Source organism: Psammomys obesus, unplaced genomic scaffold (genome assembly GCF_907164565.1).
Source record: "Psammomys obesus unplaced genomic scaffold, mPsaObe1.curated_primary_1811, whole genome shotgun sequence".
Lineage (NCBI taxonomy): Eukaryota > Metazoa > Chordata > Mammalia > Rodentia > Muridae > Psammomys > Psammomys obesus.
In genome coordinates, this window is record NW_026596073.1 from 10,736,925 (window position 1) to 10,749,792 (window position 12,868).

At 42.1% G+C, this 12,868-nt stretch overlaps 1 protein-coding gene across 2 annotated transcripts in view; it reads left to right on the forward strand.

Annotated features, from left to right (window-relative positions):
* The window catches only part of Ptprb (protein tyrosine phosphatase receptor type B), a 107,786-nt gene extending 100,097 nt beyond the window's left edge, over window positions 1–7,689 (forward strand). For both annotated transcript variants that reach the window (XM_055625993.1, XM_055625992.1), the window contains one exon: window positions 2,492–7,689. In XM_055625993.1, the coding sequence (XP_055481968.1) occupies window positions 2,492–2,505 (14 nt within the window). In that variant the 3' untranslated portion in view covers window positions 2,506–7,689. The remainder of the gene's footprint in view (window positions 1–2,491) is intronic.
* The last annotated feature ends 5,179 nt before the right edge of the window (window positions 7,690–12,868 follow it).

The following is a 12,868-nucleotide window of genomic DNA, read 5'->3' on the forward strand; positions in this document are numbered from 1 at the left end:
TACACCCCTCTGTCTGCCTAACTCAGCGTGCTCTCTACAAAATGCTTTCCTTAATATTTCTTTTCTGAGAGATCAAACTGACTACTAGGGAGAGAAGGCACTAAAACTATAACTGGGAGTTCAAACTACAAAACTGATGCGAAATGAAAAATTTAGCAATCAGGTTTTCAGTGTCTTTAATGCATTCCTATCTGTGACTGAGTATTTTTCCTGTTATCTTAAATATACAGAATATACTTTGTGCATAAAGCTTTTTCATTTACAAGTTGGAATGAAAAGCAGTAATGTAACAGATGACTATGCTGGTCAGCTTGGCATTATCACAGCAAAATACTTGGGGTGGCTAATGTTATAAAGCAGAAGGCTCATTTAGCATACACTTCTGGGGGTTCAAGAGAATGACACTTGTGTCAGCTAAGTCCTGGTGAGGACCTCATAGTGAATGGTGGACAGCAATCACAGGAGAGTGTCTGTCAGGGCAAGTGGCCAAATCTTGAGCCAGGGAATAGATAGCTGGGAGAGGCAAGACCACATAACTCTATGGAGCTTCCTCCTGAGGACTCATCATATTCCAAAGGGTTTGCTATTGCATTTTCTAAGACTGTCACCCGGCAGACCAAGTATTTGACTGTAATGAACCAGAAGTCATATTCAAGTCATAGCAGGGACTAGAGCACATTCACTAATAATACTACAGTGCTCATTAAGAATGTTTGTTTGTTTGTTTGTTTTACAGTTTGAGATAAAGGCTATGTTGCCTAGACTGGCCTTGGAGTCCTAGGCTCAAGCATCCCTTCTTCCTCAGCCTTGCCATAAGCAAGACTGGAGGCACATGCTACCACACCTGGACTCAGAATAATAGTTTTGAGGATATTATCATAGTGTGGCTACCCTTATAAGGAAGCTTGTCTTGGTTGCTATAACAAAATACCTGAGACTAGATACTTTATAAAGATGAGAGGTTTGTGGTAGAGATGTTGCTTAACAGGCAGGAAGCTCTGGGTTCAACCCTCATAACCACAAAGAAAAGAAAAGGAGTCCATGGATATGCTGAGCCCATGCATTTGGCCTTTCGTGGGGTCCAGCAGCTAGCTACATTCACCAGGTGAGAGCCTATGGTGAGAGGCATGATGGCAGGGCGCTAAGAAGGAAGCAGAATGGGTTTACTCTGAGGGACCAACTGTAATCTCGCAGTGATCAGGTCACCTCCCACTCCTTTCAAGTCCCACTGTTACAGTAGAGATCAAACATCCACAGCTTAACCCTGGCGCAAGGTAAATGCAGAATGTAAAACAGACAGAAGCAATGTATATAGGGGGAAAACAAACATCGAATGGGAGGAAATCTGACAGCAAAATTAATATCTTTGAACAACACAGGACCACATCTGATGTTTTTCTACTGGTTTATAAATCTTCTAGAACAAAAGCCTAACTTTTTTTTCCATTAAAAAAAAGTCAGGAGCAAGAAAAAACAAAACAAAACAAAACAAAAAACTAACTTCTAACTTAGTAAGTCATGCTTTCATCAGCAATAATGACCTGGCAAGAAAAGGCCTCTGGCCTGCCATTGAGGCCAGATGTACTAAAGAGGCTGGGAAGGGTTACTGTAGACCTCACTTCCCTGTCCTGGGTCTGAGATCTTCTCAGACTTCTCTCTTTGGCAGACATGATTTCGGACCTGTTTTCTTTTTTTAAGTGCTGTTCTGCTGACACAGTCTCCTAAGGCTTATTTAGTCTCTGCAGCCTCAGTCGCTGCCACCCAGCCAGCGTGTTATTTAGTTATTTAGATGTTATTTAGCATCTAGGGCTGCCTTGGAAATCAGATAATCTTTTGTGTTGTAAATAATCACCCCCTAATTTATCTGTGAAGTAATTTAAGGTTTTTGCATATCAGTTTCTTTAAGACATTCCGGGAGGGACAGGTTGGTGGGGGTGGATCGTAAGGGTTCTTTGGTCTTGTGTTAACTTGTTTGAAAATCTTCTTATAACGAATCTTGGGTGTGCCTGAAAGAAGCTAATTGTGGGCTTGAAACAGAAAAGCCGCCATCCTAACAGCTAGGCTTCAGAATGTAGTTCATATGTCACCCTGGGAAGCTTACTCTTCCTCCTGGCCTGTAGCTCCCTCTGTATCTCAGAGGCAGGAGGATGTGGGCAACCAGAGTCCCTTCCAAGTCCAGGAATCTGCATTTTTAAATGGAGTGAGCTGGCCCACAGTAAGGCTCTATCCTGAATCACACAGAGCTTTAGAGATGTCCGCCAGTGTCTCCCATGTAGAAATTTCATAACTAGGATAACGGAGACAGTCACTCTATAGCAGTGGCTCTCAATTTTCCTAACGCTGTGCCCCTCTAATACAGCTCCTCATGGTGTGGTGACCCCCAACCATAAAATTATTTCAGCTGCTACTTCGTAACTGTGCTTTTGCTACTGTTTTGCTGCTGGTTGAACCGCTGCTCTACAGTTTCTAACCATATCATCTTTGCTCCCAGATCCAATCTACTAGAGACGTTAAGAACACACCTGAAGATCCCCTGGATAAAAGTTTTTCACTGTGTGACTTTTAAAAAGGAAACCTTGCTTCATGCCCTGCAAAGGTGCCAGCTATTTCTGTTGATACTATGTATAATTTATTAATCTGGAGAATGTTAAAGAATTTATGTAATTTAAAGGTAACAGATATTATTGTATATACTTGTATTTTGTAGTTTCTTCTGTAAATATGTATTTTTCATAATGTTTAAAATTAAGCTTTATATAATACTATTTTTTGCACACTAAAGTGTCCATGGCTTGTTCTGCATAAACCAATCCCACCTATACGACAGGACCACTGGTGAAATGTGTGCCGAGGAAGTTGCAAGGACAATCCTGGGGCTGTTTCTTGCCTATCTCGATATTCACTGGGTAAACCAAAGTCAGAGCTGGAGAGAGCATACCAGAAGCCCAGCTTTGCTGAGCTGCTTTTTTACGAAGGAACCTCAGGACCTAAAGAGTGTAACAGTCAAAGAAAGATCAGGGCAATGGCTACACCTCTGTGGTAGACCATATGCCAAGAAATTAAAAATTGATAAATAAAGGATTAGACAGCACCAAAGCTGAGCTAGGTGTTGTCTAAACTAGAAGCTTTTTAGCTGACTCCTCCCAGAATTACAAGCCATGGTCACTCAAGGGCATTGAAACTTGCAGTGACTGAAGAGTTGAAGGTTCTGATAGCGAATGATCTAAGAAATGTGAGGTGTACCTTGTGACAATAATGCCACCTGTACCTCTGATGGAACCTCAAGCACAAAGCAGGCTGCATGCCTGCAGCAGCCACACTTGCTTTTCCTTTGGAAAGAGCTACAGTGGTAGGTGATGTTCCTGATCAAAGAAAGCACCGTATACCAACACATTCATAGAAATAGCTACAATATCACCTATAGAATTAAACAATGGTAAACAAACAAACAAACAAACAAACAAACAAACCAACAAACCCCGGCTGTCCTTAGTCGAAAAATCCATCCGAAGATCTTTTTTAAATAAGTCAATGCAGTTAAAATGTTGTCTAGTACACTCACCTGAAGCTTCGTTTAATATGAATGACACCACACACACACACACACACACACACACACACACACACACACACACGACCTACCAAGTTTACCTTTAAGACCCGTGCTTTATTTTGGATATTAATAATTCCAGTGAATCAGAAAGTGGATGTTGACCAAATCAAGACTCGATTCAAAGATGTTTCCTGAGGAAGGTATGGAAAGAGCACTGTGGTCGCCTGAGTGACAAGTCACATTTGTTAACTTCAGGAATTCATGGGCAGAGACACCACGTTTCTCTCCAACGTTTGCGTTTTTGCTGTGTCTCATAAATTCCAACAGTAAAACGGATATAATTGGTATAGCAATTGAAAATCTTTAACTATATAGCTAAGGTCATTGTAACCTTAGTTTGTGAATATATTGTGATATTCATAAAATTACATAACTCCACAGCCAACCTGGACATTTTTTTCTGGTGTATCTGAAGCTCATAGAAACAGAGGAGCAGCAACTAAGGACCCCCCCGCCGTCCCCCCCGTCCCCCCTCCCCGGTCAGCACTCAGAGCCCTCACAGTGTCACTGTGCTCTGTGTGAAGACTGACGCTATGAGGCTCTGGTCCTGTGTCCAGAGACGCATCAAATGTTTTGATCATTTGATCAGGAGAAAGAGGAAGAGAGGTATAAGCATGGGGACAGGCAACGAGAGAGAACATAGAGGTCAGACATGGTTTTGCTGTGGTGTCTGTTAGGAATCATGTTTCTTAGAGGAAAAAGAAAAGGCTAGGCTCAGGGAGCAGCCATGAGGTCGCACGCTTGTGTGTCCACTTCCCCCTCCTCCTGAGAAGAGGAAAACAACAGAGCTGTAAAGTCATGTAGCTCGGAACAAAGCATGTTGATAACCTGGAAAGAGAAGTTCATTTTCATCTTGAGAGAAGTTCCAGCAAGGGCCTGCCTAGATGGGCTAGCACTGTTCCAAAATCTTTGTCCACAAGGAGAATGCACAATGGCAATGAGAGTAGCGCTCTCTCTCTCTCTCTCCCTCTCTCTCTCTCTCTCCCTCCCTCCCCCCCCCCCCCCCAGTTGTAATACAAATCTAGTTGATCTACTCATGGAATTCAGCAGAGAGCAGGGAACTGTAGGGTAGAATGCTTGCTTGGCATGTGGGGAGGCCCTCGATTTAGTCTCAGGAGCCACAAAATAGGTAAGGAGAGAAAAAAAAGAAAGGTTTCTTTGCCATTTGCTCCATAGGATGCATCCGCATTTAATTGCATCAGGAGGCTGTGCCTTGGTAAACACTCCACTTCCTGCCTTGGGGAGCACCCTGTCTGCACCTGAGTGCCTCTCTTTAATCATCAAGGCTTCAAAGTACTTCAAGGCCATCAAACCTTAAGAGAGTCTGTTTTGCATCTGAATAATTATTTACCCAGGTTCCTTATAATTAACTCCTTTAATCTCTTCACATTAAATCAATTTCACATTATCATTCTGCTTTTCTCTGGAAAGCTTCCAAGTTTTTCCACCCCTGAATCAGATTTTCGCAGATGCATCTCCCTGTCTGGGCTCTCAAATGTTCCTGAGGAATTCCCCCCCCCCCTTCAGTGCTGGGGTCTCACGTTGCTTGCTGATTCTTCCTATTGGACAGTTCAGTTGGATAGGATCCTATCTTCTCTTCATCTCATCTCCTTTCACCCATGGCTAACATTCCATACTCTCAACATTACAGATCAAGACCTAATTTTTCAGCATGAAAACGGGAGCAATACAGCAACATGGGGTCATATATATTTAGGAGGCTCTGTAATTAATTTTGTTATTATTTCTTGGAAGAAAGCCCAAAATGATATGAGAAAATAACGTGAAGTGGTTCAACAGATGTCCAGCAATACAAAAATAGGGTTGCATGTCATACTTCACACTGCTTCTCTTATCTTGGTGTTAAGGCTCTAACATATTATGCTGAACCGATCCCTTTGGAAAAAAAAGATCTGCCATGTCTAAATCCTTGGTCAGTTAGTTTATGGTATTTTGGAAGGTTGAATTCTGAAGTCACTAGATCTATATATTTGCCTTGGAGTCCCAGCCATAGAACACTCTAAAATTTTTGTTCACACAAGCTGCCCAGACCAGACCTGACCATGCCACACTGAATAGGTAATAAGTAATAGGCTGTGTGGTTTAAGAAACAGTTGAGAGGTTTGTTCACAGAACACTTCACAGCAAAGGAAACTTTAGACCATGACTGCAGAGAGGAAGTAAAATGACACAAAGAAAGGAAACTATTGGAGAAGAGCTCACCAAAGCAGACGCCAGGAAGACAGAATGGTAGGATGGTGTGTCTTCCTTCCTTCCTTCCTTCCTTCCTTCCTTCCTTCCTTCCTTCCTTCCTTCCTTCCTTCCTCCTTTCTTGGTTCTCTTAAAATCTCATCATGTATTTCTATTAGGACAGATGGACTGAGCATCCCTAATCCCCAAATCTGAAACTCAAAATGCTCCAAAGTCCAAGGCTCTTTTTGAGTCCTGACATGGAGCAGTGCTAAGTTCTACAGCCCCGTGTGATGTCTCAGTCAGACACAAGCACATTAAAAACCACCATATAAACTTAACATCAGCTTTCTGTGCAGGGTACACAAGGGACAGAAATGAACACATTAGATACACACTCAAGATTCATATTATATTTATTCAAAAATTCCGAATTTATTTTAAAATCAAACAGATTCTGATCGCAACATTTCAGGTAAAGGCTCTCCGACCTGTGTTACTATTGTTGGGATTCACTGTGACTATGCCGGTCGGATGATCTCGCTGATTCAACCATTGAACTGGTTTTTTAATTACCCATGTGTGTGACTAAGTTTACATGGTTTGTCATTGTGGACAGAGCACCTTATAGTCTTACAGTGCAGGTTAAGTTTGAGAGTGTTTGGCCATTTCAGTTGAAATTCAGGGTGACATTCGATGCCGCCATGATAACAGTAAAAAATCTGTTCTCTTCTAAAAATGTGTGTAGCAGTGAAAACACTTCTGGCTGGAAAAATACTTGACTTGTAGGGAAGCTTCCTTGGATTAAATGTATGCATTTTTATTCTTTTAAGGATTGTCTATATAGATAAATTCATTAAGTAAGAAAATTGTTGGTGATGCTTCCCTAAATGGAAGTTTATGTAATGGAAATAAAAGATCTATTAAAAGATTTACCAAAGATTATTTTTTAACCTATATGCCAGTGCACATGATTATTATATAAGACACCAAAGAAAGTTGTTCAAAACTGTAAATAGTGTCAGATAAATGTAATGTATCCCTTCTTAGAATAGTCACAAGAAGGATTTGTTTGGGCTGTTTTCTGCCTCAAGTAATATTCTTTAAGAAGCACCCTCTTTGCCCCAACACCAAGCTCAGAAATATGTCTGAGACATATTTCAATAGCTACATGTGTAAATATGCATCACACTGAGAAGGGAGTGTGTGCGGTTGTGGCCTTAGCACTTTAGTGGAGATGACCAGCCTCCATCTGGCAGTTTGTGGGAAGGTCTACAACTGGGGTTCAGAGTCTTCTGGTCTCAGCCACACTGACAAGAGAGGGCACCAATGCCCCCACTAAAGAACTCTTTGTTGCTCGTGAGGCTCAGTTCTCCAAGAACAAAGAGCAAGCCTCCCTGCTAAACTGCCAGCATATTGACCATAGTTCACAGCTCACGTACCCTGCATTCTCGGTGTAGGGTGGAAGTTACTTCCGGCTGTGTGCTTTGGCTGTTAGATCGTGCCTACTATTTCTAAAGTCTACAAAGGTGCACTTAGCTGCTCCATCATCTGTGTGAAGCATAAAACATAATGTAAATAAACCCAACAACTGAACTTATTATGTTCTATAATAGAGCATCCTCGTGGTTTTAAAATCATTTACATGTTCTCTGCAAATCTAGTAAAATGGCAGCAAATCTATTTTTTCATACTGCTGCATCTATCTACACTATTATATTTGTAACCAATATTGTCTGAACAAAGAGCCTCATCAGTCTTTCTATTTAATAATGTATGTGCTTAATATATTTTTCAGATTTGTAATTGTGGTTAAAAGAAAGCTATATGGAATCTGTACAAACCCCCACCAATGTAGGAATAAAACTGCTGCTCGTTAAAAGAGAGTGTCGTGTCTTCTACTTGAATGTTTTTTTGTTCATCGCTTTGAATCATCCCCTGCTGAAGAAAAGTTCAGAAGTGGCTGTTTCTCAGTTAGAAAAACCTTTCAGGCCATTATCATGATGACCATGGCTGTCTTAACATGCGTTCCTGTCTTGAGGACTTGTTTTCCCAGGGCACTGTGAATGCATAATGGACTCTGCCTTTGGCTGTCTCTGCCTGAATGCTTGTTTTCACTTCTATAGTTCATTAGTAACCAAAACACCATCCATGGCCGACAGCGCTGGTGCGTTCTCAGAGGTACTTGCTGGAGGAATGGCTGGGACCCCTTGAGAAACTCCGCCTATCAGTGACATTTGCTAAAGAGCTGCTGTGCTGCTTTACGGAGCTATGAGCTTGCCCCTCTGCCTCTTTCTCATTTCTACTGAAAGATCAGTGTCCTTCACAACTCTCGAATTTAGTTGGGGTTTTCCCCTTCTTTTGTTTTGTTTTGCTTTGTTATTTTTCTGTAACATCTAACTCTAAAACCCTTTATTTAAAATATATATATATATATAATGACAGATTCACATTTAAAACTATTAAAGCGATCCTTTAAAGAAGTTTCTAGGTTCAAATGATTACAGTAGGAAAGCACTTTGTTTTATGAGATAGGACTATTTATTTTTTTCTCTAAAGGGTCTGTTTGATGGAATTTGTTCTTAAAAACAGTAACATAACAAGGGAGAGGGAGAGTTCAGCAGTAAAGGGGTTTTGCTGATGACCTGCATTTGATCTCCAAAACTAATGTGTTAATTGGAGAATGCCAATCCCCAAAAGTTGTTCTCTTACCTCCAATGTACACCGTGACACTCCTGTCTCCCCTCCAAAACAATACACACACACACACACACACACACACACACACACACACACACATGTATAGGTACACACATACACACACATACACACTCATACATTCTCTCTCTCTCTCACACACACACTCACAAACACTCACATCCACATTAACACACATGCACACACATACACACATGAGACCCTCCCTGCCCCCGGGGATCATTGGCCCTTTGAGTACGGACTAAAATGACAACACTCCAGGACCAGCTTCGGGGAGACTGATCAGTTTTACTGGGGGTGAGAGAGGGTTATATAGGACGTTGGGGAGGAGGTAGGTATATCTCGGGTGGGTAAAGATCATGGGCTGCAGGGCTGAGGGACTGAAATGCTCATTCACACAGGGAGGCATCCCGGAATCCCAGGTGCTTGCTGCCCAGGTTCTTATGGGGAGAAAGGGAGTTAGACCTGTAATTTCCCTAAGGGCTACTTGACTTTCCTCAGGTACAGAATGTGAGAATCCAAGTTCTTCTGGGCAGAGAAAAGAAAGCTTCCCTGACAAAGTCCTCCATTTTATGTGGAACTCAGGCCTTTCCCGTCATGGCAGACTTTGAACTTAGCAGCAGGGTTTCCCCAGCACACACACACACACACACACACACTCCCTAGCACTTGGGCTAAGACAGGAGAATTGCTTTTCTGTGAATTTGAGGCCATCCTGGGCTGGAGTTACAAGCAGTTGTGCGCCATTGAGCACGGCTGTTGGGAACCAAACTTGGTGCCTCCGGATAACCCACAACACTCTTCACCCCGGAGCCATCTCTCTGGCCCCTCAGACTGCATTTTAAAGTCACACCTTAACAAAGGTCATCGTAATCTTAAAAATAAAACAACATTAGATAAGAAAGAATACCCCGGGCTAGTCTCTACCCTGCGGCATCCACTTCATACGCCTCAGTGCTGTGGGGCATACCCAGCTACAAATGCTTTCCTAACATAATATGTTGTAAACTTCATCAACACTAAGTAAATTAAGCCACCCGGAATCCAGAAGAGAGTTTTTATGTTGCCTCTCAAAGGAGCGTTTGTAACAACAGATGGGTGAAAATTAACTGGCAATATTTTATCCTGAGAAAGAGAACCAGGCAATAGTTCTGTTCTAGAGGAATTAACAGACACTTACTTCCTCAGTATGGAATATAGCAACCCCAAAAATCAGGTTCCATGTCCTATAGCTTCAATAGAGTTGGTCCCAAGGGCAATCTTGCTGTAATGACAGAAAATTGTTGACGCAGTTAAACTTGGCTTTTCCTGGGGCTTTCTGTGACAAAACTCTCTCCTTTGATCAAAACCTGTCAGGTTGCTGTTTGATTAAGCCTGACCTTGGAGCTCCCTCTTAGTCAATCCACTGAAAATAACCTCCCAGCTGTGATACATCATCGTTCTCAGAATCTTCTCACTGGCATTCAACAAGATTTCCCTTAACCTCCTTTATAAAATGACCTTGTATCTAGATTTTTTTAAAAATTTTATGTCTATGAGTTCTTTGCTCTAATGTATGTCTGCCTACTGTGGGCATGCCTGGTGCCCATGGAGACCAGAAGAGGGTATCTGATTTCCTGGCGCTGGAGTTACGGATGCTTGCTTGCGAACCATTATATGGATCACTGAGAATCAAACCTGTGTCGTCCGTCAAGGCAGTGAGTGCAGAGCCAGCTCTCCAGCCCTTCCCTTGACCTTTGAAGCCTCTTTACACAGTTTCCTCCACTGACCCCCACTGAGTTCCTGGGCTACTCAGCCTACATCTCTTTGTTAGACCTGAGGTGAGTGTGACCTCTCTCTTGTACTGCAAGACCATTCTGCAATTGCCTTTAGACCCAGTGCCACCGTCTTCCCTGTGGCCTGCTTTACTGTTGTTAGCACATGCTGTGCACATTTTTTAATGAGTATAATAATGCGAAAACTTTTGTACTCGTTATCTTAATATACATTTATGTTCCCGAGGGCTCCCAGAGCTTTTGACCCCAGAAAAGCACTTGGCAGTCTTTACCAGTGAGCTAGCACTAAAATTTGTTTCCCTGTCTCTCCTACCCTGATGCTAGGTGGAGGAGGCACACACCTTCAGTCCCACACTCAGGAGGCAGAGGCAGGTGCATCTCCGAGTTGGAGGCCAGACGGGTCAATAATATAAGTTCCAGGACAGCCAGGGCTAAACAGAGAAACCCTGTCTCAGGAAAAAAAACAAAACAAAACAAAACAACAACAACAACAAAAAAAAAACAGTGAGATAGAAAAGATGAGGGAGTTGTTAAAATTCAGCAGGATAGTAATGGGTGTTCTTTGAGAGTAGAACTTTTCTTGGCTCTTGGTCAGCTTAACTTGGGGAGCTGCATGCCAAATGATCAACTGTCACCAAAGATAGCACTAACCCCAAGGTTTCCAAGTTCACTGTTTCACACCCAAGAAGAATAGAGAAATTCAGGCAAGGAGTGAACAGAACGAATGTAAATTTATTAAGACAACCTGTGCTCACATTTTGTTTTCCTCTTACTCCTCCAATAACTGTCACCGCCCCCATGCAGAATACTCCAAGTCCCTCTCATTCCAGCCTCTGCTCTCCTCTGGAGCTCTGTGTGTTATTTAGGCTTCAGCCCTCTGGATCTCTCCTGGAGTCTTATGCTTTGTATATGGACTCCATGTTTATGCAAGTTAATAAATGAGCATTGCTTTTTCTCTGATTTGTTCATTGTCAATTCCTTTGACCATGCCTTCACAGGATGGAAGACTTCTCTTCCCCTATAATGTTTCTCGCAGAAGAATAGAAATGATAGCATAGTCACTAACTCTAAATCCCATCGGTTTCCTCTAAAGTTCAAGAATGTGGCTGGACAGTTCTTAGGGGTAATAAATGCTTACAGCAAAGGGGAAGTGACCGACTTATGCAAAACTGACATGTTAACTTAGGGTAGGAGTCATGAAGAGAAAGAAACTCCCATTAAAATAGACCCATAAAACAGGTGAAGCAAATCCAACTCCCAACTCAAAAGATCTTGGAAATCAGAAGGTAAAGGAGACAGGAGGAACAACCCAGAGCAAGCAGATGCTCTCCTAACCCACTGCTTCTCAACCTTCCTCCCCTCTAACACAGTTCCTCATGTTGTGGAGGTCCCCACCCATAAAATTATTTTATTGCTCCTTCACAACTGTAATTTTGCTCCTGTTGTGAATTGTAAGGTAAATATCTGATATTTCCGATGGTCTTGCGTGACTGCTGTGAAAAGGTAGGTCAGCCCCACAGGGGTCGTGACCCACAGATTGAGAACTGCTGTTATTGTTAGTAGAAAATTTGGGAAACCTCATTTTGGGTGCATGTGTTATTGGGGGAAAACAGAGTCTCCCTTTCATGGTCCTTAGCCTCATTAATGGAATAATTTAAGAACAGGCTCAAAGAAAGTTTGAGGACAATTTTATCAGAGTTTAAAAAGAAAAAAAAAAAAGGCAGGCTTGCTGTAAATCTTGGCAGTTTCCCAGAAGAAGGAAATGGAGAAAAGAAAGAACATTATGCCTTTTGAGCTAGACATGGAGATTTGGCAAGGAGCCACATGGCAAAAAGGAGACAATTTCAGAGAAACAGTGAAAATGCTCAAATACCAGAGGAAAAGTTATTCTTTTCTGTAGGCTCTGGAATAAACACACCGAGAGCAAGGGATTCTGGGAAAGATCATATACTATCTCATTTAGGGAATAATTATTCCTCCCATGGATATGCAGGAGCAAAATATATCTGGTGACAGAATGGAACCTGGAAAGGAGTGCCAGACAGAGAAACAGATGCAACATGGAAGATTTCTGGATTTGGGGAGATCATGAAGTCCGGATCCAGAAAAACAAAACAAAACAAAACAAAACTTGAAATGGAGAAGGGTTAGTGCTCAGTATGGCATTGGGTAAATCCACCATCCAGATGGCTTGTCTCTTAGCCAATAGGTTGAACTTTCCAATTTGATTGGTGTTTATATTTTGGATATTTGGAATGTTAGGTCTCTAATGCAGGCCATAGGTAGATTCCATTCTCTTGCCCAGGAAGAAACAGATCTCTCTTAATGGGTCTCTAATGGCACATTCACATTGTGCTGGCTGAAGAGATAACCCTAAAATCATTTGGGAGATGGAATACAGTTGAAAAAATAACCTATTTCCACCATAAAAAAGCCAGGGATCCAGTTCCAAGGCTGATCACCAAAGAGATTAATGTCTAGACTGGAGTTTCAGCCTGACCAGGTGTATGGCCTCCAGGCAAGGGTGCTCATTTAGAAGGAGATTAGAAACCAGAGCTCCCATCTGATGTTC